The sequence below is a fragment of the Sciurus vulgaris genome, assembly GCF_902686455.1.
Source record: "Sciurus vulgaris genome assembly, chromosome: 12".
NCBI classification, from domain to species: Eukaryota; Metazoa; Chordata; class Mammalia; order Rodentia; family Sciuridae; genus Sciurus; species Sciurus vulgaris.
The window spans coordinates 61,584,762-61,611,154 of NC_136473.1; the positions used below are offsets into that span (position 1 = coordinate 61,584,762).

At 46.0% G+C, this 26,393-nt stretch overlaps 1 protein-coding gene across 10 annotated transcripts in view; it reads left to right on the plus strand.

Annotated features, from left to right (window-relative positions):
- Positions 1-25,320, plus strand: part of SUSD4 (sushi domain containing 4) — a 132,398-nt gene extending 107,078 nt beyond the window's left edge. For 4 of the 10 annotated variants that reach the window (XM_079106695.1, XM_079106697.1, XM_079106696.1 and 1 more), the window contains exons 6-9: positions 16,402-16,600; positions 17,933-18,077; positions 21,216-21,598; positions 22,552-25,318. In XM_079106695.1, coding sequence (XP_078962821.1) covers positions 16,402-16,600; positions 17,933-18,077; positions 21,216-21,598; positions 22,552-22,580 — 756 coding nt within the window. In that variant the 3' untranslated portion in view covers positions 22,581-25,318. Of the gene's footprint in view, positions 1-16,401; positions 16,601-17,932; positions 18,078-21,215; positions 21,599-22,551 lie in introns of all 10 variants that reach the window. The other 6 variants (XM_079106700.1, XM_079106702.1, XM_079106694.1 and 3 more) reach the window with 4 other exon arrangements.
- Positions 25,321-26,393: the final 1,073 nt, after the last annotated feature.

Sequence of the window (26,393 nt, forward strand, 5' to 3'; positions counted from 1 at the left end):
CCTATGGGCTTTTTGTCTTACCTTGTGAGACATCCTCCACTTTTAATCTTCTGTCCCTGTTCTCTCGCTTAACGAAATGAAGATGCTCAGATTGTCATTAGAATTCCAACTGTAGGTGGATTTTTATGGGAAAAGGTTCACAGTCTTCAGGACATTTTGACCCCATGGATGTCTTGTGATTTATTCTCACCTGGTGTGGTTCAGGCTGTCCTTGATGTAGCTGGTGCTCCAGTCACTGCAGGGAAAAAGAGAAGCCCCGTCAGAACACAGAAGCATGTGCCAACTTTTCATTTCAGTGTCAGTCTTTGCTGCAAAGACAGTCAGAGTACACCACGGGTTTACACCTGTTCCCTCACCTGCATGCTCCTCCATGGCTTCTGGTGGCTACACCACCAGACATGATTCCTATGTAAAGCCTCATGTGTTTATGGTGTGCGTGTGTGTCTGTGGTTCACACTGAAATTTCACAGGTGTCATCAGATGCATTGTGTATTTCTTCAGGGTAACCTGAATGTGGGACTCTGTGATGGAAAGCAGATCAGAGCCCCTCCCTCAGGGCCACTGGGTAATATTGATCTTAAATTTGATCTGTCAGCACATCTTGAGCACATAAACACCATGTTCCATCCAGTCTGGAAACAAGCAAAGCTCCAGCCTCATGATCATTTGCTTCCTTTGGTGGACACATTTATTGGCCTTCTATGTTGTTGTAACAAAACAAAAATGGAAAATGTAATGTGCTGTATAATGTTTATTGATTTTTTTCCTGAGCTAAAAGCAAAGTTTTAGATGTAGCCTTGGAAACAACTATGACGTTGGCATGGAAGGTCCCACGCGGCTTCCTGGAATCATTACCCAAACTTAGATCAGAATAAGGAGAGCTGGCTCAATGCCAGTTTTGATTATTAGAAGTCAGCAGAACTCCTGAAGACAGATGTTGGGTGATTCTGTTCATATCAGATGAAACAGTCCCTATACTCCTGATCCCTCTCAGAACCTGCCAATGATGTGCTAGGCTGTCTTGAGATGATGCCCTTGCCTTCCATACACAGAATCACTGTCTCTCCACCACTTCCCCATGCTCCTCAAAGCCAGCTGAAGTCAATATTCTGGTATTAAGAGCCAGCCATCCTCAGCAGATAGAAAATAAAGGGAGCTGATTTTTCCCAGCTCTCTATTGTAACTGCATAAGATAGTGATTCTCAACTCTGACTACCCATTAAAATCACCCAGGAACCTCCTAAGACCTAGCCAAGACCAGAACCCAGCCCTGAGCAAGGAAACAAAGTTCCCCATGTGATTCTAATGTGCATCCAGGGCTGAGGAACCACTGACATACGTCATTAAGACACTTCAAATGCAGCATTGATGTGGCAGCCAGGGTGAGTGCTGACCGTAATAATGTGCACTAATGTCTAAAGAATGCCTGCCTCGCTCTTGCACAGAGCAGATTCACATCGTTACTTACTCCTTATGCCAACTGCATATGGTGGACTACTACTGTGAGAAGGTTCCCAGAAATGGATCGTGGCTCCAACAAAATGGAAGTTTACTTTCACGTAGTGGTAAGGAGTGACTGTTGGATTGCTGGTGCCTCTATGGCATCTGGTCATTCCCACAGGACAGTGGAGGCTCTGTTCTCTTCCTGGTGTGGCTTCTGAGATCCCTTTGAGAAATCATTCTAGCCAGCCAAAAGCATGGAAAGGTCATGAGTCAGGCCTAGAAGTAGTAATTATCATTTCTTCTCACACCCCATTGACTAGAACCTAGAGGAGCACAGGGCACTGGGTAATGTGGACCAGCGGGGTGTCCAGAAAGATGAGGGGAACATGGATTGGGGTGAGAAACTAACAGCCCCTGCCACCAACCCTAGATGTGCAGGCACACTAAAGGGACAGCTCCTTCCTGCATGAAAAGCATCCAGGAGTTCTGTGAAGCTTTGGAGTAAGTAAAAGTGAAAGTATCCAAAATATTTTATTTAGGCTCAGTAGCTCAAAAAAAAAAAAAAAAAAAAAAAAAAAAAAAAAAAAAAATTTTTTTTTTTTAAATTAGAGGCTATAAGTTATAATGTTCTATATTTTCTGTCCTCTGCCCCAGAATAAGTTGTGTGAATATTCATAAGGTATACAGACTATTTTAAAATCTCTTTCAAAGCTTTTTGTTTGTTTGTTTTTGCAGTACTGGGGATTGAGCCTGGGGGCAATCTACCACTGATCTACATACCAAACTGTAAAAAAAAGGCATGTTTTATTTTTATTCTGAGACAGTGTCTCCCTAAGTTGCCCAGGCTGTCCTTGAACTTATGATCTTCATGCCTCAGCCTTACAAATAGCTGAGGTTAGAGGCGTGTGCCTCCAGGCCCAGCTTCAAGTCTATTTTTAAAGCCTTTTGCACATAGGAATATATATGGGATAGGGACTCTAACGTGTAATAGTGAGCTCTAAGTTTCCCTTCCCCACCACTAAACAATGGCCTCATCATACTCCTCCATTCAGAAAATGGGAGCCTTCAGAGAACAGCTCACTCATCTCTCCACCACCTTGGCCATGGATCTCCACACGCCTGTGTTCAGCTCTAGCTCCTCCCTCCTTACCTGTCAAAGACCAGCCCTTCACCCCTGCACGCGGTCATGTCTTCTTATCTTCTCAATGACTGCCCTCCCTCAGTCCCCGGCACCTGTATTCTCAGTCTTTTCCTCCGTGTTGAACCATTCCCGCCAATGTATGAGCAAGAGCAGAGCTCTTCCAGGGGACGCAGGGAGCCTCCCTTGACCCTCTCGCTCCCATTTGCAGCTTCACTGCAGCAAACTCCCCAGAGTCATCCACAGCTCCTACGCCCACTCACTCCTCAACTCACTGCAAGTGGATTCCCTGCTGTGACTTACAGAAGTTGTTTTCTCAAGGTCACCAGTGACTTACATGTGCCCAAATCCAATTGTCATTCTTCTCTTCCCATATTTTTCAGCTTGCTAGGACCCACTCCCTCTTGGCATCTGTGAAATACCCCTGTCTGCTCTGCCCATTCCTTTTGCCCTCTCTGATGGCTCAGCTTTGGGACTGGCACCCTTTCTTATCTTGCTGCCATTTCTCCTAGAGGAGCTCATGCAGCTCTGTGGCTGTAGATGTTATCTCTGTGCTCATGACTCCTGAGTTCTAAATTTATTCCAGACCTTTTCTCCAACTGCTTGATTGACCCTTGAATGACTCTTACTGACAGCTCAAACCTAACCAATGCAAAGCCAAATTCAGTACCACTTCCCTCCCACAAAACAAACACCTAACTTGGCAAATGGCACCTTGATCAACCAGGTCAGAGATCTGGGAGTCATCTTTATTCTTCTACCAGTGGCCCCCAAATCAATCTAACAAGAAGTCCCAGAGTAGAAGTGAAACTGGAATATTAAAGCCATGTCCCACCGCTCTGCTTCCCATCGTGTTGGCCGTCATGTCTCCAGGTCACGGCAGCTGCCTCCTAACAGCCCTGCCAGCTCTGTGCCTGCTCTCCAGTAGTCTGTCCACATAGTGCTGGAGCTGGGTTTAAAAAATATGTCAATCCTTGCTCTTTGCAGCATTCCTTCACATTTCTGTTAAAATCCCAATTTCTTCCCATGCACCATGGAGCTCACACATGCTGTCCTATCTGCCTCCCAACCCTGGTGCTGTGCTGCCTTACCTTCTCCTGTCACACACAACCACCATCCACGTCCCTCCTCAGTGCCTCCAACTTACCTTCACATGTGCCATCCCCTCTGCCTGGCATGCTCTCCTCCAGCACTGCCCTCGACTGGGTCCTGGCCATTCACATAGGTACCTGTGATGGAATCAGTACTCCTCATCTCGGTAGAGAAAGGACCAGGGTTGTGTGGTGTTTTCCAATATGCTGCAGCCCAATACTTGTATAATAGACAATAAAAGTGGATTCTAGAAAAAATAAAATGATGAAGACATAATGTAAGTCCCACTTTTAATTATTAGGTTTGACTCTTGTCCAATTACACTTAAATAAATAGGAATTGAAAACACACATGGATGTTGTGACAAGGCCAAATTGATTTCTTATTTCACCATGGACTCTGTAGCAAATAGTCGATGCACAGGTACTGGTCTAGGTCCCCACCAAGAATAGGGCTGCTCTAGATTTCAGTCTAAAAGTCACCATCATTGGGGACTTCCCAGAACAGCTCACTTAAAGTACATCCTTGTACCCCCACCCCCAATACTGTTAAATTTCTCTTCTGTCTCCCATTGATCTCCACTGTGGTAGAGGATTTGTGATCTTATATGACGTGAGCAGGTCCTTGGCTTGAAATCAGTCAGTCGCTTAGCTGATGGGCAGTTCCTTCCAGCTCTCACCACCACATTTGCTGTTGCAAGCACTTTGTCACCTGCCTATGACTGTGGCAGGGGCAAAAGAAAGCATCCTTTGACCATTCTCCATGAGGAAACAATCCCTACACCACGATTCAAGGGGATTTTAACCACCAGGCAGTCGTAGAATCCTAGTAGAATCCATCTTGGGAGAGTTGAAGACTCGGGAGGGGGGAGACTTTGCATTATCCACATGGAGGGACTGAGACCTCAAGGATTTCCACGTGACCTGTCCTCTCCTGATGGAGACTCCCACCTGCAACCCTCTCTCCTCCTGGTCCTTTTATCTTTTCTGTTGCTCCCCACTGACACTGGCCCCATGATCCCACCACACTTGTTCTTGGAAGTTCTGTCTCTTTCCTTCCCCAGGTCAGGACCCTTTCCCAGCCTCCTCTTGGGTCAAGAAAATCTTCAGTATCCCCAGAATGGTGTACACATGACCCATGTCAGAGCAAGCAGAGAGGTCTGGCCTTTAGCTCCTTGAAAGTTTTACCTCTGATTTTCTAATCCAAAGTGTAGACCTGGAGTGCCAGTACTGATGTACATTTTGGGTCTTACTGTGGATACAAGAACACCTGGCTCCTTTTGGTCTAGATGTCTTCCATACCTTCTTGGGAGATGTGCAGCTTAGGAGCTCCATTCCAACTCCTGAGTATATGAGAGTGTGGTACTAATTTTTCTTTTCAGAAGATAGAGCAGAGGGCTTACCGAGACATATAAATATTCATTTGCTTACCTATCATCTGAAGAAAGGACCAAGTAGAACCTAGTTTTGTTGGTTCTCCAAAAAATACTTGTTAAATAAATGAGTTTTTAAATGAGTGAAAGAGTATAATCCATGTACTTAGATAAGAAGAGTAAAGAAGCCAGAAAGTCTAAAATGCACATTGTCCAAGTATAATTGACTTTTTTTTTTTTTGTATTCAAAAGGGAGTACTCCAGTGCTAATAATGCAAAATAAGAAGAACTCATGGAGGAATCTTTTTAAAGTGCATTACCCTTTCTTCCTACCTTCATTTTGCTTCAGACAATAGAATTAGTTGACCTTCCCTGAGCTCAGACAGTGGAGATAGGAGCTTGGTGTGCATAGAACAGAAGTAGTTGGACAATTATTTGCCTGTAAGGAAATGAAAATACTCCAAACAACACACTGGTAGTGGGGACTGAGTGGGAGTCTGCTTCCAATACTTCCCCAAACATTTGGTACTTGACCCTAGGCCGTCCCACCCTTCCTGATGTTATGAACAGCACTCCCACAGACTGGGAGTCACCTGCAGGGGAAAAAAAAAAAAAATCCAGAGGCTGTTGATAATAAAGGGGTGACTTGGTGGGAGAAGGTTGCTCTGAATCACTTGTGAGGGAGAGAGAGTATGGCAGACTATGTCACAGGGAAGCCACATCTATCCATAGGATGGTGCAGTCCATCTCCCAGAAGAAGCTAGGCAGGATTGCCATGAGTGAGGCAGGAAACTCAGCACTACATCCTTAAACCCTTCAGGCTTATCAGCTTCCCAGGTCTCCTAAGAGTGAGCCTGCATCCACGTCCCCAAGAGAGTCTTTGGTGTCCCTTTGTAGTAATGACCATAAAGCCAGTGTGCTCCCTGTGATGTCTGTGCTCCACATGGGGAGCATCTGGCTAGGGAGACACTTACCCACTCAAATTTAATTAGACCATATTTTTCCAGGGAATGGGGAGAGGATTAGCAGGTTTAGACACTTATGTCTAGGCCTTCATGGAGTGTGAGGAATTTGGGGAATTCAAGCAATCAGAAAAATGCTTTCTTCTCCCCAAATCTCACCTTATGGCCAGGATTGGCACAGAGGTCCCCATCCCTGAAAACATGCCAGACAAGATTAGTACCTGATATAAACCCCTTCTTTGCTCTAGTGAGTATTGTTTTCTCCCTTTGATTAATGAGGAAACAGTGAGGGGGCAGAAGCAGAGGGAATACTTCCTAACTCATTCTGTGAAGCCAGCATTACCCTAATACCAAAACCTGACAAAGACATTAGAAGAATACTACAGATCAATATCTTTCATGAATATAGATGCAGAAATCTCCAACAAAATATTAGCAAATCGAATCCAACAATGTATAAAAAATTACACTCCATGACCAAATAGGATTTATTCAGATATGCAAGGCTAGTTCAGCACTTGAAAATCAATTAAGCAATCTATCAGATCAATAGGCTGAAAAAAGAAAGAACATGATCTTATCAACAGGTACAGAAAAAGAATCCGACCATAATCTGACACCGATCCGTGATTCAGAACTCATTAAAATGGGAATAGAGGGGAACTTCCTCAACTTGATAAAGAATAGCTACAGAAATTCTAGAACTAACATCATACTTGATGAAAACTCGGGGCTTTCCCACTAAGATCAGGAACAAGGCAAGGAGGTTCCCTTCCACCACTTCTTTTCAACTTATTCTGAAAGTCCTCGCTACTGCAGTAAGTCAAGAAAAGGAAATAAAACTTGTACAGATTTGGAAAAGAAATAAAACTGTCTTTGTCCATGGATGATGTGATCATCAATGTGGAAAATCCAGAAGAATTGATTAAGCAAAATTCTTTAGAAAAACTTCTAATATTAATAAGTGATTACAGCATGATTATAAGACACAAAGTTAATAAACAAAGGTCTATCTTTTTCTTATAGACCAGGAGTGAACAAGTGGAATTTGAAATTTAAAACAGTGCCATTTACATTTGCTTCCCCCCAAATAACATGCTTAGGTATCAATTTTGTACAAGATTTACATGAGGAAAACCACAAAACCTTCATGAAAATAATCAAAGAAGTACGTAAATGGAGCATATTCCGTGTTAATGAATAGGAAGACTCAAATTTATCTGGTTGCTGATTCTTCCCAACTTGTTTCACAGACTCAGTGTAATCCTGATTATTATTTGGGGGGATTATAAACTGATTTTAAAGTTTTTACGGAAAAGCAAAAGAACTAGAATAGCCAACACAATTTGAAGGAGAAGAACAACTTCAAAAGTCTTACCATAAAGCTGGGTGTGGTGATGCATGCTTATAATCCCAGCATCTTGGGAGGATGAGGCAGGAGGATTGTGAGTTCAAAGCCAGCCTCAGCAACTTATGGAGGCCCTAAGCAACTCAGTGAGACCCTGTCTCAAAATAAAAGACAAAAAGGGCTGGGAATGTGGTTCAGTGGTTAAGTACCCCTGGGTTCAATCCCTGGTACCAAGAAAAAAAGAAAAAGAAGACTTACCATAAGGCTATAATAGTCAAGAGAGTGTGCTATTGGTGAAATAAGAGGCAATTGAACAGGATAGAGGGCCCAGAAATAGACCCAAATAAATGTAGTTAACAGAGACAAAGAAGCAAAGGCAACACAGGGAGCACACATAATCTTTCCAACATGTGGTGCTGAAACATCTCGACATCCAGGTGCCAAAGTGGAGGTGGTGAGAATCAGTATGGACCCACACCTTGTCCTATTCACAAATGCAAACTAAAAATGGATCATAGACATAAATATAAATATAAAATGTAATATTATAAAATTCCTAGAATATAACAGAGAAAAAAATCTAGATGACCCTGGGTCTCATGATGTCTTTTTGAAACAACTTGGAGGACATGATCCATGAAAGAAATAATTGATAAACTGGGCTTTGTTAAAATTTAAAAATCCTGTTCTGTTAGAGTTTGCATCAAGAGAATAAGAAGATAAACCACAAATTGATAGGAATGGCACATCAGATAAAGGAGACTGTTATCCAAAATACAGAAAGAACTCTTAAAACTCTACAAGATCACTAATAATCTGATAATGTAAAATAATGTAAAAATGGTCCAAAGACCTTAATAGATATCTCGCCAAAGAAGAGATGCAGATGGCAAATAAGCATATGTAAATATGCTCCATGTCAGGTGTCATTGGGGAAATACAAATTAAAACCTCAAAGAGATGCAACTACACTACCTATTAGAATAGCCAAAATCCTGGATACGGACACACAAATGCTGATGAGTATGTAGAGCAACAGGAGCTCGTATTTCTGGTGGCAGTGAAAAATGACAATAGCCACTTTGGAAGATAGTTGAGTGGTTTCTTACAAAACTAAACATGGTTAAAAAAAATATAGTAGCCAATCCAGCAATTGTGCTCTTTGGTGTTTACTCAAAGGAGTTGGAAAATTTGTGTTCACACAAAAACCTGCCCACAGATGTTTATAGCAACTCTATTTATAATTGCCAAAACTTCAAAGCAACTTTCAGTAGGTGAATGGATAAACAAACTGGTTCATCCAGAGAGTGAAACAGTGTTCAACACTGAAAAGAAATGATCTAACAAACCATGAAAAGACACAGAGGATTTTTTTCCCTCTTTTAATTAGAGCCTTATAGTTATACATAGCAGTTGGGCTCATCATGGCAAACTCATACATTCATGGAATTTGGTATCAGCTCATGATTCCCCCCTTTTCCCTCCCCCATTTTCCTCCCCTCTTCCATTCTCCTCCTTCTGTTCTACTTCACTTCCTTTCACTTGTCTTTTAATTTATATTTTGACTGGTTCTTTGTGTTATCCTATCCTTCCATCCCCTTTCCTTTATTTTCCCTAGCTTGCACATGACAGAAGACATTTGACCTTTGAGTGTGTACGTTTGGCTTATTTCACTTAGCACAATATTCTCCATTTCTATCCATTTACCAGCAAATACCATAATTTCATTGTTTTATGACTGAGTACAATTCCATTTATATATGTATATCACAATTTACATGTATGTGTGTATATGTGTATATATATATATATATCACAATTTCTTAATCCTGTTCATCTATTGATGTGCATCTAGGTTGATTCCAAAATTTAGCTATTATGAATTTAGCTATTGTGAATTAGATCTCATGCTGTTCTAAACATTGAGGTGGCTGTATTGCTGTAGTGTGCTGATTTTAGACCCTTGAGGAAAATATCAGGGAGAGGGATAGCTGGGTCATATGGTGGTTACATCCCTAGTTTTTTGAGGAATCTCCATACTGCTTTCCAGAGTGATTGTACTAGTCTGCAATCCCACCAACAATGTACAAGTGTACCTTTCCCCCATAACCTCCCCAGTATTTATTATTGTTTGTATTCTTGATTGCTGCCATAATGACTGGAATGAGATGAAATCTTACTGTAGTTTTGATTTGCATTTCCATGGATCCTAGAGATGTTGCACATTTTTTCATATATTTGTTGGTGATTTTCATTTCTTCTTTTGAGGAGTTCCTGTGTAGTTTTTTGATGGGATTATTTGTTTTTTTGGTGTTAAACTTTTTGAGTTCTTTGTATGTTCTGAATATTAATCCCCTATTGGAGAATTAGCTAGCTAAAATTTTCTCCCATTTGACACAGAAGATCTTTAAATGCACAGTCTAAGTGAAGGAAGCCAATCTGATAAGGCTACATACTGTATGATTCCATCCATATGATATTTTGGAGAAGGCAAAACTATGGAGATAGTAAAAAGATCAGTGGTCACCAGTGGATGGAAAGATGATGAGACAGAGCACAAAGAATGTGTGGGGCAGTAAAACTATTCTGTATGTACAAAATGTACAACAGCAAGAGTGAGCGTAATGTAAACTATGGACTCTGGACGATAATAATGTGTCAACATAAACTTGTTAGAGGTAGCAAATTCTGAGGGGAGGGATGTTGATTGAGAAGGCTGTGCATGTGTTGGGGAAGAAGGTATATGGGAAATCTCTGCACCTTCTGCTCAGTATTGCTGTGAGCTTGAAACTGCTCCAAATGGTCTTTACATATATGATGTAGATAGATAGATAGATAGATAGATAGATAGATAGATAGATAGATAGATAGATAGATAGATAGATGAAAGAATAAAAAGGCTCTAGGGGTTTTTCTAACAAGGACAAAAAGGGCACTGTATATCTTCATCTTTGAATTTTTTTAAAGAGGAAAGCCTAAACATTTTTTCCCTGCCCCTTATCTTCCAAGCCTCAGATCTGCAGTAACCATGCTTTATTTTTGCAAGGATGTAAGTCCCCCTGCCACTCGTCTCCTCCTCTGCTAGCACCACTCCATCTGTGTTGAGTGTTGTTCCATGGAATACAGGATGTTTGCTGTAGACATTCCTTTTTTGTCATGTACATTTTGCTGTGCTCTGCACACATTTTAGATCTCATGGGAAGCACTGACCAGCCTTGTTTTGAAGATGTTAGAACACCGACCTCTTTATTGTATGAGTCTTTCAGAGGTGGGGCTGACAAAGCTCTATCTCCCATCACTAGGACATCCTTAAAATGCCACAGATCTTTGCCTGATGTAGCCACATGGTGCAGAAACTGTGGTAAGCTGTCATCATTTCTCAACTTTTTTTTTCCATTAGAGAAGTGGGACCAGGAACAGCATAGAAATCACAGCTCATTGACAATGGAGAAGTGGTGGATGGAGGAGGGACTATGGTTTGTTACAAAGACTACGAAGTTTTCATTCACTCACTCAAAAATATTTACCAAGAATAGTGCTGGATACTATAGAAGTTACAAAAATTTAAAGGCTAGCCCTCTCAGATTTGTACAAGTATGGATGGTTCTTGACTTAGTTAGGATGGTTTAAGATTGTTCAGCTTTATGTTGGGCAGTGGTGTGCATGCCACCTTCCCAGCAACTGGAAAGGCTGAGGCAGGAGGACTGTGAGTTAGAGGCCAGCCTCAGCAACTTAGCAAGGCTCTAAGCAACTTAGTGAGACCCAGTCTCAAAATAAAAGACAAAAAGGGTTGGGGATGTGGCTCAGTGGTAAAGCACCTCTGGGTTCAATCCCCAGTATCAAAAAATAAAACAAAAAGATTTTCAACTTTACTGAAAACAATATTATTGGGAAAACAATATGCATTCAGTAGAAACTGTACTTCAAATTTTGAATTTTGATCTTTTTCTGGGCTAACAATAGACAGTAAGACCCTCTTCCGATGCTGGGCAGCAACTTCAAGTGGCAACTCTGCCAGCTGTGTGCTCACAAAGGGAAATGACAGATATTATGCAGAGTGCTGTATTGCTCAGCTTGGGTGTGTGGCAGGTTAGGTGTATTGAATGCATTTTCTACTTAGGATACTTTCTATTTACCCCAAGGGTTTATCAAGACATGGCCTTACCGTAAGTTGTGGAGTGTCATTTGTAAAAACATGTAAAACACAGTGTCCAAGGAATTCTGAGACCATTGCCTGGATGTGCAGGGAAGACTCGCTGAGGAGTCTAGTGTTCATGCTGGCTTCAATCTGAACAGGAGGAAACAGTGAGGCAACGGGGGCATTCAGGGTTTAAGGAGCTGCCTGCGAAATTTCCGGGAGGCTGGAAAGGGAGAGAGAGCTTAGTGGGGAAACTACAGTCTATAGTTTCTTTGGCTCACCTGTCCGGCCTCAGCTCAGGCCCTTCTTAGCCAACACGAGGCACATTGAGGGTCTCAGGCCTCTGCATCTCAGTCCCCCACTAGCCTGCCTCTACCAAGCTCCATGAGAGATTAAATATGGTAAAAAATTGTACTCTGTCGTCATGTGTATAGAGAGGAATTTTCCTGCTTTTCTGAAAGGAGCTATAGTCCTCTGTCATCAAACAAGGAGCAGAGCGTTGACACCTGGTGGACAGTAATCATCATCCATTTCCAGCCTCGCATGGATTCTGCCTGGAACCACAGAATGTCTCGACTGCACACCTCATAAAGCAATAACTGTTGCTAATAATCTCTAAAGCTTTGGGAAACATTTTAAAAATAGAGCTACAGCAGAATCTTTGTTGTGCCACCCACAGGTTCTGGCGGGTATGTTTTGCTTAGAACTAGCAGCCGATGGGATCTGAGTTGCAGGCTGAGCCTAAGGGAATTCTCGGGGCAGCGTGGTACTTTTACTCACTGGTATTCTAGGAACACGTAGGTTATTTCAAATGCTGCCCATGAGGCCACCATGCCCTGTGCTAGAGGCTTCTGTGTGTGCCATTTGTCAGGTGGCATTGTCTTAGTGAAGGGGCAGAGAGGCTGAGGTACCAGAACTCAGTTTAGCCCCAAGGCAAGGCTGTGTCAGGTAGAAGCAAGGAAGTCCCTCGGGATATTTAAATAAATTTCAACAAGTTTGTTATTAATAGCTCTGTTGTTGTTTCCTTCCAAGTCAAAGAAACACTTCCCCAGCCTCTGCCCTGATGGCACCATGCAGGGGTTTCCTCTACAGAGAAGCTGATGGTCTGCTAGGTGCAAGGTGTGAAGATAACTGCTTCCACTTAGGGGCAGATGTGTCTCCATTACAAGTGATTATGACAGTCTCAGAATGAAAGATGCAATGAATGATTTTACCTGGTCTCCAAGAAAACATGGCCATGAGATGCGTCCAGGTTCTCTGAACGTTCAGGGCTGCCCTGTTACAGTCCAGGGATTCTAACTTCACAGGAAGCCTGGCTGTGCCACTCATGGGAAGGGGAGCACAGGGACTCCAGCAAGTTTGGGCACCAGTGACACTACTAGCTGTTATTACCAAGTCCCCAGGGTGTTCCTGACGTTTGAGCACCATGGTTTATGTACAGCTTCTAATCCTCACAACGACCTAGTGAGTTAGGAATTGATTTTCATTATACAGATGGGAAAGCGAAGACCTAGCAAGTTAAACAAGTGCCGAATACCCCACAGCTCATCAAGAGTAGAGAGGTGACTGGAACACAAACTTGGGTAACTCCACAGCCCACCCCCCTGTCCGCCACACCTCACAGCCTCCCCTTGTCTCATTAAATGATGGATTGACAGTACAGCAATTCCTTAGCACATCATGGGGCCGTTTGCCTTGGAGCGGATGCAGTGATTTGAACAGTCCTGTATCCTTGAGGCCAAGTGAGAAAAATTGCTGCTGATAACAAACGTGCATATATTCACAGGGCCTCTTCCATGAGATTTTCTGGGCCTTGAAAACAGTTCTGGTAATTTTCTAGTCCTATCTTGGCCCTTAGGGACTTTTTTTGGAGAGCCTACTAGGAGGAGAGCCTCAATGCTCTGGATGCTGTAATTTTGTACATAATCAAGGTGTTTTGATGTGTGTATACATAGCAAAATGATTACTACTGCAGTGGAGCAAGTCACGTATCTTCCTCACATAGTTACCTTTTTGTGTCTGTGGTGAGAACGCCTGAGATCTACCCTCAACCAATTTACAGGATACAACACAGCATTACTAACCATGGTCCCTTGATCCAGATTTGTTCACCCTCCCTACGAAACAGATGTGCCCTTTGAGCAACATCTGCCCACTTCCCCCACCTGCCCACCCCTGGTAATCACCACTGTATTCTGTTTCTCTGAACTTAACGTTTTTGCATTCTACATATCAGTGAGACCATGCATCATTCATTATTTTTCTTTCTGTTTCTGGCTTTTTTCATTTAACTCAATGTCCTCCAGGTCCAGCCCTGTTGTTACAAATGACTGGGCTTCCTTCTTTTTAAAAGCTAAATAATACTCCATGGTGTGTGTGTGTAGTGTTGCGTGTGTGTTGTGTGCCTGTGTGCGTGTGTATCGTACTTTTTCCTTATCCATTCATCTGTTGGTGGACACTCAATATACCTGCGCCCATAGAAAGGACTTCCACTAGCATGTGACTGGACTCCACTAGCATGTGGCTGTGCTGGGGACCCCAGGCAACCAGATGAGCCCATCATCCCTGGGGATCACTGAGGTACCCTTCCCTGTGTTCTTACGAGAACTGAGTGGAGGGAAAATGTCATAGAGGAGGGCCACTAGTGAGAGAGCCCCACCCCCCACCTTCCATCCCTGGACCTCACAGAAAGCTACCATTGCAACTGCCTTTTCTCTGTCCCTCTTCCTCAGCTGCTGCCTTTGTTACCTCCTTGGATATTCCCAGAAACTGATCGAGATATTGAATCTGAAAAGAACCCCCATTTATGTAAATGGAATGCATGAGGTTACGTGACTCCATGCCATGGACAACATGGTAAAGGGCATCTGCCAGCCCAGGAACAGCACCCTGGGGCAGCTAAAAGCTCCTCAGGTCTGTCCCTGGGCCTTCCCTGCCCTACACCATGTTACAGGCAGAGTTCCTGCTGAAGACCTCATTTCCTAGGCTCCCTGGTCATCCTGGATCCCCACTAGCTCTGCCCAGAGGGAGGTAGGATGGTGGGCAGGCAGAGAAACTGGTCTTCTCCCTCACTCTTTCTGCCTGGGGACATCTCCAGCAGTGTCTGAGTGTCCTTGAGCTCCAGCTCTTGCAGAATAGACCTGGGGAGTCCCATCTTCCACTGGGATCCCAGCAACGAAGACCCCTTCATCCAACCCACCCAGGGGTGGCAGTGGCCTCCTGTAGCTGCTGATCCTGGGGTGCCCCTGCTGACTCCTCCACTTTCCCATCACCCATGTGAGCCACTATCTCATGATGTTCCCACTCTTTAGAGACTTGGGTCTTTGCTGGCCCCAGGGATGCATATATGTTGGCTCTGAATGAAGGCCTTACTGGCATTCCTCAGAACAGCCCCAGGGACTCCTGTTTTACACATCAGGATCCTGAAGCTCAGAGATGAGAAGGGACTTAGTGTCACTCAACTGGAGCGTAGTTCAGCCAGAATTCAGACCTGCTCCTGTCTAGAGCAAGTCTGGGCTCCCACTCACTCCTCTAGTTGCTACTTTGAGCTTCTGTCTCTTCATATCTAAAAGACCCAAAAAATGATCTACTTTGCAGCACTGTTTGCAGGGGAGGAGGGAAGGAGGGAAGGAGGCAGAGAGAGAGAGCACGAGAGAGCAAGAGCGCTTGTATCCACATGCCTTGGAACTCCTCCACTGGTGGTCCCATTTTGTCACCAGCTTCATTGGGCATGTGCTGCCAGTGAGTGGTACTACTTGCTTTTTTCTGTGCCCTTCACAGGGCAACCAGTGTCGGGTGGTGACTCTCCCTGCAGAACCAGCCTGTGTGCAATGGGCATTGCCCAAAGATTTACATTGTCCAGGGCATTTGGTTGCCCCTAGAAAGGGGCTCAAAAGTTAACTCTCTTTTGGGTTTATTTGTTTTGGTTTTTGCTCTGAGTTCTTCCAGGTTTCCACAGGTGTGGGTTTTAGGCTGCCATTGGTAGAATTTGTGGTTTTATTATTTCCTGAAGAATGCTGTTTATTTTTTAGTCCTTCTCCGGGAAAGAGAGCTCTCTGTGGCATGAGATAAACAAGCACCAAACTGCTAAAACCATCTTTCTGGTTCCAGAGAGGGAGCCATTCCTACCTTGCAGCCCAGGATGCAGTCTTGAGATAGGAAACTAAAATCAGCTTTTCCCTAATCTCATGGAATATTAGAATCAGAAAACCCCCAAACTTCATCTAGGGCAGAATAAGCTTTCACTTTACAGAGGAGAACAATAAGGCTTCCAGAGGTTAAGTGACCCGTTTAAAGTCACACAATGTGGTGGTAGCAGAAGCAAACCTAGAACCCAAGACTTCTCGTTTCCCCCTTATGGGGAGGGGGTGTGTGACCTGGGTCCTCAAGCAGAGGTAGAAGAATTGCTCCACGTTTGTCACTGGCCAGACCCCAAGATGACACTGGAGGATCAGGTTAGGACCAGCCCTGTGATTCAAACAGTTCCAAATTACTACTGTGGTTGCAGAAGCAGACTTGGCATAGCTGTGCCTTTCAGTAAAGATTTTGTCCACAAATATCTTAATTTTATTTACTAGGCTGTCTGGCACATAATAGCATGCATTATTAATAGAGTAGCTAATACAATCTATTAAATAGGCACACTCTTTGCATTGTAAAATGAGCCTCTCTTTCACGGTGTACTTTACAACACCATGTGAGAGCAGCATGTGCTCAGAATATTCTAGAAGGCTTCCACTTCACTTTACGTGAAAATACAAAAGAGGGGGCCAACTCTGGCTCAACTCAGTGGTCTTGTGATGAACGCAGAAGCACATCTTTAAGCAGCCTGCTCTCCTGGATCAGCGTGCATCTGAGGGCTTCAGACAGGGCGAGCCTGTGGTGCTGAAACTCTTATTCTCCCCCACTGCCCAAGTTTGTCCACTACCTCCAATGGTGAGTCACGGAGATTTCATCTGCCACCCGCGGCCTTGTGAGCGCTACAACCATGGAACTGTGGTGGAGTTTTACTGCGATCCTGGCTACAGCCTCACCAGTGACTACAAGTACATCACCTGCCAGTACGGAGAGTGGTTCCCTTCCTATCAAGTCTACTGCATCAAATCAGGTGAGTCCCTCAGAGGGGCAGCCTGTGTCTGCTCCGCTCCCACACCCAGCGCCAGGAACAGGCTGTGGTAATGTGTTGCCAGTATGTGGGGCTGGGGCTGGGCTGTGCCAGATGATTCCAGGCCCTGTTCTGAGGGTCAGGAGTATTAATCTGCCCATTCCCAGTTAAAATGCTGATCCTGTGGACAGGGTCCCTAGTCCCTTGGCATCCAAGGAAGGACCTCAGCCTCTGGGCAGTTTTCTCCCATCCTTGGCCCTTCGACTGGCAAGGATGCAGGCCTGCGGGTGTGACCAGAATCCTGCACACTGCCCTGGGACTCAGGGATGCACTGTTCTCTTCCACTAAAAATGCAAACGAGAACACAAACGATATTACTGAAGCTCAGACTTTTCTCACCTACACAAATGGAGGCCATTTTCAAGTTCCAGTGCTTTCCTAACTTAATGACAAATTACAAATTACTTGGAAACTCGCTTCACCACTTAGTGCCCAGGATAGTGACCACACAACCGAGGCCTGGGTACTGGCATGCACCACAGTCTTCTGCCCTTTCTAGACCATGGCCGTGGCCGCCGCTCCAAGCCACAGTGCTGGCTGCAAGCCACTCCTCTGGACACAGCACGCGAGGGACATGCTTATTAACACTGGGGATCTGAAGGCACACAGGTGTTCATGTGAGCCAACGAGGGGAGAGGGGCAGAGAGAGTAGGAGGACGGCCACTGAGTGTGATGAGAGGAGGGAGCAGGCTAGCGGGCAGGGTGCTTGTGGCGAAAGGATGAAACTCTGTTCTGGAAGGAACTGCTCTTACTGCATCTTACTCTCAGACACTCAGTGGACAGAATGAGGATGAGGGCCAGGGGACAGGCACGTCCCCTTAGTCCTCCTCTTTTTTGCTTTATGCCACCACCTTTCATCCCAGCCAATAATATATCCCAGAACATCGCCAAGGCCTATAGCCTCCTCTGACCCCTTCAGCCCTTGGTCCATTTCAGAACACCGTCCTTCGGAAAGAGGACCCCCTCTTCATTCTCTGCACAAAGGGGCAAATTATTTGGGTCTATGCCAGGCTCTCAGGCCAGTGTAGATTTGAACAAGAAGGTCTGTCTTCAACCCAGCAGAGCCCATGCTGGAGATGGATTTTAGTCTTGTGTGAATCATAATGTGATTAATAGGCACTGTGCCAGGTGCGAGGTGTCTGTTGAGCCCCAGGGAGCTAGTAGGTACTCTCTGGGTGTCTCATGTGGCAGGTGAATCCATCAAAGGAACATTTGGGGGACTTTGGCACCTGTCACAGTGCAAACCTCATGCATGGTTTTGTTCTCTCACGGCAGAGCAAACATGGCCCAGCACCCACGAGACCCTCCTGACCACATGGAAGATTGTGGCATTCACAGCGACCAGCGTGCTGCTGGTGCTACTGCTCGTCATCCTGGCCAGGATGTTCCAGACCAAGTTCAAGGCCCACTTCCCCCCCAGGTCAGTGCAGCAGAGAGAGCATGTGACAAGTGCAAAGCTGAGGTCCTCAGGTGGAACAGCAGAGCTAGAAATATCTTCCTGGAATGTTTTGGGGTATCTGGGACCAGAGCACCATAGGCCTCATTTGTCCTCCCCCCAGTAGAACATTCTGAGGCAAGAATTGTGGGGGCTGGAGAAGGGAAGCAAATGAGGGCTGCATGGTGCTCACTGCCCCACCAGGGAGCCACTCCCACCTGCATGTGGCCCTGGAGGATAAGACATGTACAAAGGACAAGGAGACAAGGTCCGAGCTATGTGTCATAGTGGAGGTCAGTTGTGTGTGCAGTGGGCGGTGGTCTCAGGAGGGAGAACATCATGGGACTAGTGAGCCTCTGCCTGGAGTCTGATCCGAGCCTGCTGAACTGGATGTTTGGAGGGTGGATCTCCATCCCCCTAACCCCTTCCCCACACACTGCCCCTGTTGGTGACACGAATAATCAGCCTAGTGTCTTCACCCTCGTAGTTATCATGATGGTTTAGGACCTAATGCTTCAGGACAGGGCACTTCCCCCATTAGGAACAGTCTAGCTCCCAGGTTCATGCAAACTACCCCTGAAAAGGGGAATATTGCTTAGGGAAGGAGGAAGCTCCTGGAATTAGCCACCTCTTTCTCTCCCCTCCAGGAAAATCCAGTGTATCTCTCACAACTCCCTGTGAGGAAAGTGGGCAGCCTGTTGGAAACAACCTTCAATCCCTTTCCCTTAGCCTCACACCCCCAGGGCAGTCTCACTTTATTTAGCAATGCTAAGTGGGTGTATGAGTCAGCTTTGTGGTCACTGTGACAAAATACCTGAGATAAACAACTTCAAGGGACAAAAGGTTTATTTTGGACACAGGATTTCAGAGATATCAGTTCTTGGTTGTCTGGCCCTCTCACTTTGGGCCTGAGGCAAGGTAGAACATCATGTCAGGGAGCAAATGGTGGAGCCGGAAAGCAGAGAGAAGGGCAGGGGGAGAGGCTGGATCCCAAGATGGCTTTCAAGGATCTTACTCTTCAACACATGAACCTTTGGGGACAGAGCCAAGCCGTAACAGTGGGCTTAGAAGCAGGAACCCCCCATGGTCACATCTGGCAGGCACCCAACTCTTCCTAGCCTCAGAGAGTGTGCTAGGTATAAGGGTCACCTGCATCCCTCTCCAGATCCAAAGGTGTGTCTGTGCACCCTGGTGACATCACCAAACCTTTCCTGAAGTAACAGAAACTTCTCAAACCTGCCATCTACTCTCTGAGTCTGCAGCATTATTATTTATTAATCAAGGGACCATGTTCTATCACTGAGCAATTACAGTATCTCAAAAAGGCCAAAGGATTACAAAGAGAAAGCTAAACTGCACAGCTGTGATTTATAGTACATTAGAGTACTTTAAAACAGCCCACAGAAGCTATTTTTCTACTTAGGCTTGGAAGAAGTTTCCAGGATATTGACTAAATATTAAGATGTTTTAAAATTGTTCTCAAAACTCTTTCACTTGATGTTCTTAATCCCTTGAGTGTTTCCATCTTGCATCATTCTCTAGTTTTGGAAAAGTCAATTCCATCTGTCCAAATGGATGGTAAGATTCTCAAGGGCAAGTCAAGAACAGAGATTGTTCCCTGTGTCCCAGGAATGCAGACGCTGTGGAGATGTTTGATGACAGGGTATATGGGAACTGAGTATCCTAGTTGGGGAAAGCTGACAGATCACAGGGGACGTGGCCTGGCATAGAGTATTAGGATGGGAAATAGAGAATAGAGAGAGGTAACTGCCTATCCTAGCTGGGACAACTAGGAGGTGAAAGGGACAATGAGCAGTCCTGAGTTGAGAAGTGGAGGTACCTTGTCCAGGATATACTAACTAGTGACTCTAAGAGAGGGAACATCAGATCCAAAACATCCTTCCCTCCCACCTCCCTCCTTCTAGCATGGACCTTGGCAATTTTCCACCTGCTAGAGCTCAGTAGTCTTGAAGAACTATAGGGCATGGAGCCTACCACCATGAGCCACAGGATTTTGCAAGATGGTTCAAATAGTGGACTCCAGACCATCCTTTGAGCACTAGAGAAAAGTACAGTCCAATACTGCCCTCCACCTCAGGTGCCACGTCCACACATTTCACACCCTTGGGTTTTGGAGCCATCAGCACTCAGGGATTCTGGGTCTGCCTCCCTAAACAGGTCATCTTTCCTTCTTGGCATGTCACTGTCTGGCCTTACACAGCTCCAGCTTCCAGCAGAGGCACTAAGAAGCTAAGCTGTGTCAGCCACTTACAAGCCACTCTGGGTTCCTTCTGGGGCCAGGAATAGAGCGCAGTGGTCCAAAGGAGCACAGGGGTTGGTGTCAGACACCACCTGGGCTCAAGCCCAGCCATGCTGACCATGCAGGATGATAAGATGCACAGGAGCCAGGCCAGGAGCAAGGGCATGTGCGCCTATATGAGAGTGCCTGTGAGGTGGCAGATTGGCTTCCCAGATACCACCTTGTGCCAACAGCACAGGCCATGCCTAAGCTACCATGCTGCAGGGTCAGGAGGTGGCCCATGAACTCACGAACTTGAATGAGGAAATCAGGTCAGAGCATGCCCATAGTCAGACTTTTGTTTTTTCCTTTTGTTATTGTTCTATCTTGTCTAAAAGTAAGTGGTTTCTATACTACGGCAGAAAATAAAAAAAGAATTATTTCAAGCACAGATTTGCCATCTTCCATGAGCACTTAGGGTCCACCATTCCCTCGATGTTTAACAGTGCTACTCTGCATTCAAAACCATCCTGGGACATACAGCAGAGGCACCTTGGGATGTTCTGTTGGAATGGGTCACGTGGTTCCCTCCCACACACAAGTTCATGAGTAGGCAGGACAGATGTACAGGAGGTAGTAGATCTCAGAGGCAACAGGAAGAATGAGGCAGGAACACCAGAGTGACAAGAGAAAAACCTCTTCTCTGTCAGCATGGCCGTGAGGGACTGCACTGTCTGCCAGAACAGACCCAGAAAGTAGGCTGGCTCTTCTGCACCCTCATTCATGCTGGTCTTTATCACACTCTGTGAGCCCCGAGTACCCCAGCTCTGGTGGGGAGCACTGGAGTAGCCTTCTGACTCATTGACACCATTGCTTCCACACAGGGGCCCTCCCAGGAGTTCCAGCAGTGACCCTGACTTCGTGGTAGTGGACGGTGTGCCCGTCATGCTCCCGTCCTATGATGAGGCTGTGAGTGGTGGCTTGAGTGCCTTAGGCCCTGGGTATCTGGCCTCTGTGGGCCAGGGATGCCCCATACCCGTAGACGACCAGAGCCCCCCAGCATACCCTGGCTCTGGGGACACGGATACTGGACCAGGAGAGTCAGAAACCTGTGACAGCACATCAGGCTCTTCCGAGCTGCTCCAGAGTCTATATTCACCTCCCATGTGCCAAGGGGGCACTCACCCCACCTCCGACAACCCTGACACAATTACTAGGACGGCGGGGGAGATGGCATCCACCAGTCCAGGCATCGACATTGCAGATGGTAAGTGTTTCCCCAGGGCTAAGCTGCACCTGTAAAATCTCACACCCAGCATCCGTAAGCCAGCCCCTTCTGCACACCGCCCCGCTCCCTGGCACAGAGCTGAGTCATTTGCCTTTCATTCAGCTCCCATTTCTTCCCCCTCTTCTATGGGTAGAGGCTTTGGCCAAGGCCAGTTATTGTAAGGAATGATCATCATTTTGCAAATAATAGGTCCATTAATGGAAATTTCAGGAAGCCCAAAGGGCACCAAGCCATCCAGAGCTGAAAGGCTACAGTGGTCCTACTTAATTTTTGTAGCTTCTACAAGATACAGGATGTTTTCCTTCTTTATCCCTTAATTAGGCAGGACTTCTAAAAGCAGAGCTTAGGAACAGGATAACACACACAGGCAAAGAGAAAGAGAAATGTCGGGGCCCCTGCAGTGTCCCAGCCCCAGACAAGTGCTGTGTACATACAAGTTGCTTTTACCCCATGTGAGATAAAAGACGCTCCTGCACCTGTTGCAAGGAAGGGCAGAATGCAGTCCATGGGGAGGTAGGACAAATGTATCAGTTAATGAGGGCTCTGTTTCCCAGAGAAGGGAAGCATCAGCCCAACTTTGCAACCATGAACTCTAGAAATTCTAGCTCAACAGTGAATGGCCATAGTGACACAGAAACAGAGGCCTCCTGGTCCCCACACAGTTCCTTTCCTGCAAACCACACTGCCTCTCTGTGCTTGAATCTGTAACTTGCTGGCTTATATGACTAGTTAGGGTCTGTGTTAAAGTCTAACGCTTTATTTTTCATGAACTAGAAATAGGGTCACAATTGCTTTCCAGCAAATAGATGTTATACCAGAGAGTTGCTTATTTGATTTTTTCTTCTCCTCACTAATTTCAGGAATTGTCATCATTCCAAATTGCTATCGTGTTTTTGGTGGTACTAAGATCATAATCATGTCTTGTTTTACAGAGATTCCTCTAATGGAAGAAGATCCCTAACCGGGTGAACTCTCCATAATTCTACTGCCCCTTGGGGAAAGGAGCCTTCTGCCTTGGAGGGAGGGCCACAGACAGACAGAGCGAGAGGACATGAGAGGCGTTTTCTAATTTATCTACATAGGGACAGTGATTCACATCATACATCTCGAACTCAACAGCGAGGCTGACAAATTGCAGGGCAGTGCTTTCAGAGGACACTCAAGGATTTGACAGGACCACTGGGGAATAAAGAGCAGAGGGGAATCCCCTGTGCTGTCCTGAAGGGAGGTGTTAAGTGTGCCGAGTGCTGGGGAACGTGGGGCAGTTCCCTGCGCATCCCACTGCGTCACACATCCCGTCGACTTCTGTTATGAGTGCTCCCTGCGCCTTCAGAAAGCATGTCACATTTTGTAAATTTGCTTCTCAAATCTGCTTCAAACTATTGCTGAACTCCAAAGCTGGATGGGTCAGCCTCTGCAGAAAGTCCATGTTGAGCTACAAGAAGAGGAGCAGAGCCCCCCTGTGACCTCAGTAAGGGACAAACTCACAACGGAAAGGCTCCCCTGTGACATTCGGACCATCTTCCTTTAGCCAGAAAACTCTGCTCAGAGCAGGATGTGGCAGTCCCAATAAGAAAGGAAAGACAAGCAGACTCTGCTTTCTTGAAATTTCTTTTAAAAAAAGGGAGTTCTCATGCTCCATGCCACAGAGCATCAAAGCATCAGCGTTTGGTGATGGAGCATTGGTATTTGTGTTCATGGTGTGGCACATGGATCAGTGGTGTTGGCTAAGAACTGTGACTTCACACATGATCAGAATGTGTTCAAACACATCTCATGGTGGAGAAAGTAACTAAGGTAATGTTTAGTTTGGGAATTTTAAATGACTCCACCTGACAGTTGATCTGAGTCATGAGTTTCTCTCCGGGTGACTATTACGTTGCCCTTACTCCAAAATGTAAGCATATTTTTATTTTCCAAAACAGAAATTGTTTCTGTAAACATATTCTGCCTCCAAAGAAAGTGAATTCTTTATTCCCCCCCATCAGTTTGTCCTGCAGAGTCAGGAGGCTCCTTCCAGCCCCAAGACTGCCCTCCTCTCCTGCTTTTGGGGCCTTGGGCTGCCTCGCCTGCTGGCCAGCCCTACATTCCTACTGCAAGAGTCTCATGGTGCCCACTGGGTGTCGTTCCTATGAAATTGATTGATTGACATATAACAAAAAAGAAAATGCCCGACTCCGAAAGTGTCTCTTCAAATATGTGTTGGTTTGTGGAGTTGATTCCTTTCCTCCTCTGGGTTTTAGACAAATATAAACAAAACTCTAATCCATAAAATTGCTGTGCTGACAGAGCAGTGAGGGCTGGAAACTTGATCAAGTCCTGTTTTTTCTTGACACAGACTGATTAAAAATTAAGAAGAAAATGACAGTTTGAGGCGTGACTTTAATAGTGGAGTGGAGTTGGGTGGGCAGGAAGCAGATGACAGTGATCATGGGCGATGGGAAGAAAGTGTGGGCTTACGAACATGAATGAGACGACACCTGGAAAGGGCCTGCCTAGCCAGCGCCTAATGCAGAGCCCACTCTTGCTGGAGGTAGCACCAGCAGTGACAATGGCACTGAGCACATTGTTGCAGTGCTGGTAATTAGAGATGGAGGGACAGCCCCACCCTGCCCTGGCACAGCTTCTTACCGTAGTACCATTTATTTGAAGGAGCTGGTGTTCACAAGGTGGGTGTTAGGTGTCACCTGGCCTGACAGTGTGAGCCAGGTGGGAACATGGGAAACGAGACCCACTGTGGGCAGCCTCCACCAGGGATCCAGAGCTGGGCTCTTCTCCATTCTCACACCTGTCTTCCCTCCCAGGCCCCCTACATGTAGGTGTGTCTCTGAGACCACTAGGTAAGTGCTCCATTTTCCCTGGGACCCACAGAAGGAGGCATGCAGGGCTATCTCTGGGGCATCCCCTGCCTCCTTCCAGGAAATGTTGCAGCAGTGAACAGCCACCTCTACCCACAGATCAAGCACAGGACTGCCTCACCAGCCCGAGTCCCAGGGGAGAAACGTACCAGTGCCAGAAACGTCAAGGTCTTAGTGGCAACATAGTTCTAAGCACAAAGGCTGGTGGGGAGGCAAGGCACCTTAATTGCAGCATCAGATGGTGCCCAGCCAAGTCCCCAGGACCCTCCCTGCCATCCATGTACTCTGTGGCCACGTCAGACTCCCCCACAAATATTACTTACAGTGGTTTTTTCTCGCTACTGTGAGCATATGTGGCAGGAAAGAACCCACAGGGTATTCCAAGCATGTCACGATCCTGACCTTCATTTCTTTTAAAAATCCTGGAGGCCCTGGGTGTAATGGAGCAGATTCACCTTTCTCCTGCCATCTCCTGTGTGCAAACAGATCTGGCTGTATGGTGACTCTGTGCCATGCACTGTGCCAGAGAACCTTGCCAAACACAGGTGCTCTCTGCCTCGGGAGAGGGCTGTCTGGAACACGCAGCCGAGAATGAGAAGCCCAGGGTGCTGCGACGAGCCAGTCCAGGGTGTCCACCCGAGTGTTCATTTCAAGGAAGAGCAGAGCAGGTGTTCTCTGGCTGATTCGCTCCCTCTCATGAGCACATCAGAAGTCACAGGTATCTTCACACTTCATTTCCATGTAGCTTTTCTTTTAATTGCAAGGTTGTAATTTGCTGGTCTGGAATCTTTAGGCCCTTTCCCTAAAGGACCTAATTTCACCTGGTCCAGCAGCCAATGCACAGACGCATTCCTGCAGAAATGCTGGTGCATAGCCATGTCATAGGCCAGGGGGGTCAAACGCAGAGGCTCCTGGACTGCAGCCTGCCAGGTCTAGCCTTCTCCCACTCCTCCTCCCCAACTCTGGATCTAGCAGTAGGCAGCCCCCCTCCCTCATAAGGCCCCATTTTTAGCTGTTTCCCACAGAGGCTGCACAGCATCATGCAAGAGTATGGGCTCTGCAAGGAAGGGGACAGACCACCTGACTTCAAAAACTTCCTCCTTCTCCACCTGGATGTGTTCTTGGACAAGGCATTGACCTCCCTGGGCCTCAAGTCCTAAATGCAGGATTTGGAGATGGTTTGCCTGTCTTCTTCTCCGAGCTGTGGGGAGGACTAAAGTTAAGTCAAATGCCCAGTACACAGTGGGCATCCAATGCATGCAAGTTGTTGCTCCCCCTTGGGAGTGGGAGGGAGGTGTCATGTGAATGATTAATGTCCACGTGCAAACCCAGGTGTCTCCAACCTGCCCTGAACCCTTAAGGATCAAAGGTTTTTGCAGGTAAAACTTGCTTGGGGTTTCCTAAGCAGACTGAAATGAGCTACACCTGGTCCTCTGGGAGCTTCTGCCCATTCCTGGCTTCTGTATGCTAAGATTTCAGGCAAATGGAAATTCTCCATCTTTACCCATTAGGCATGTGCCCTCCTTCCCAACACAGCCCTTCTCTGAACACTACACAAAGTTCTGCTCGGAGAGGCAGGGCAGGCTCGGAAATCCCCCAAGGACCCTGAAGGACTCATCTCATCTCCACGGGCAACCCTGTAGATTATCACTAACCTGCTTCCTTAATTTTATTGTCTATTTTGGATTTAAAGCATAAAAGTTAATGCCCGTACATTTCCAAGGTGATAAAGGGGAAAGTCCGCCATCAAGATGCCTGTACTAGCAGGTAACACAGGGCCTTGGAGAGCAACAGTCACTTGTCAGGGAGGGTGAGTACCAAGCACAAGCACGGTCCTATTGAAATCATAATACTCAACGCAGAGTATGTGCCTCAGCGTGGTGTTTAACTGCCAGAGCAGGAAGTGCACTGGCCCC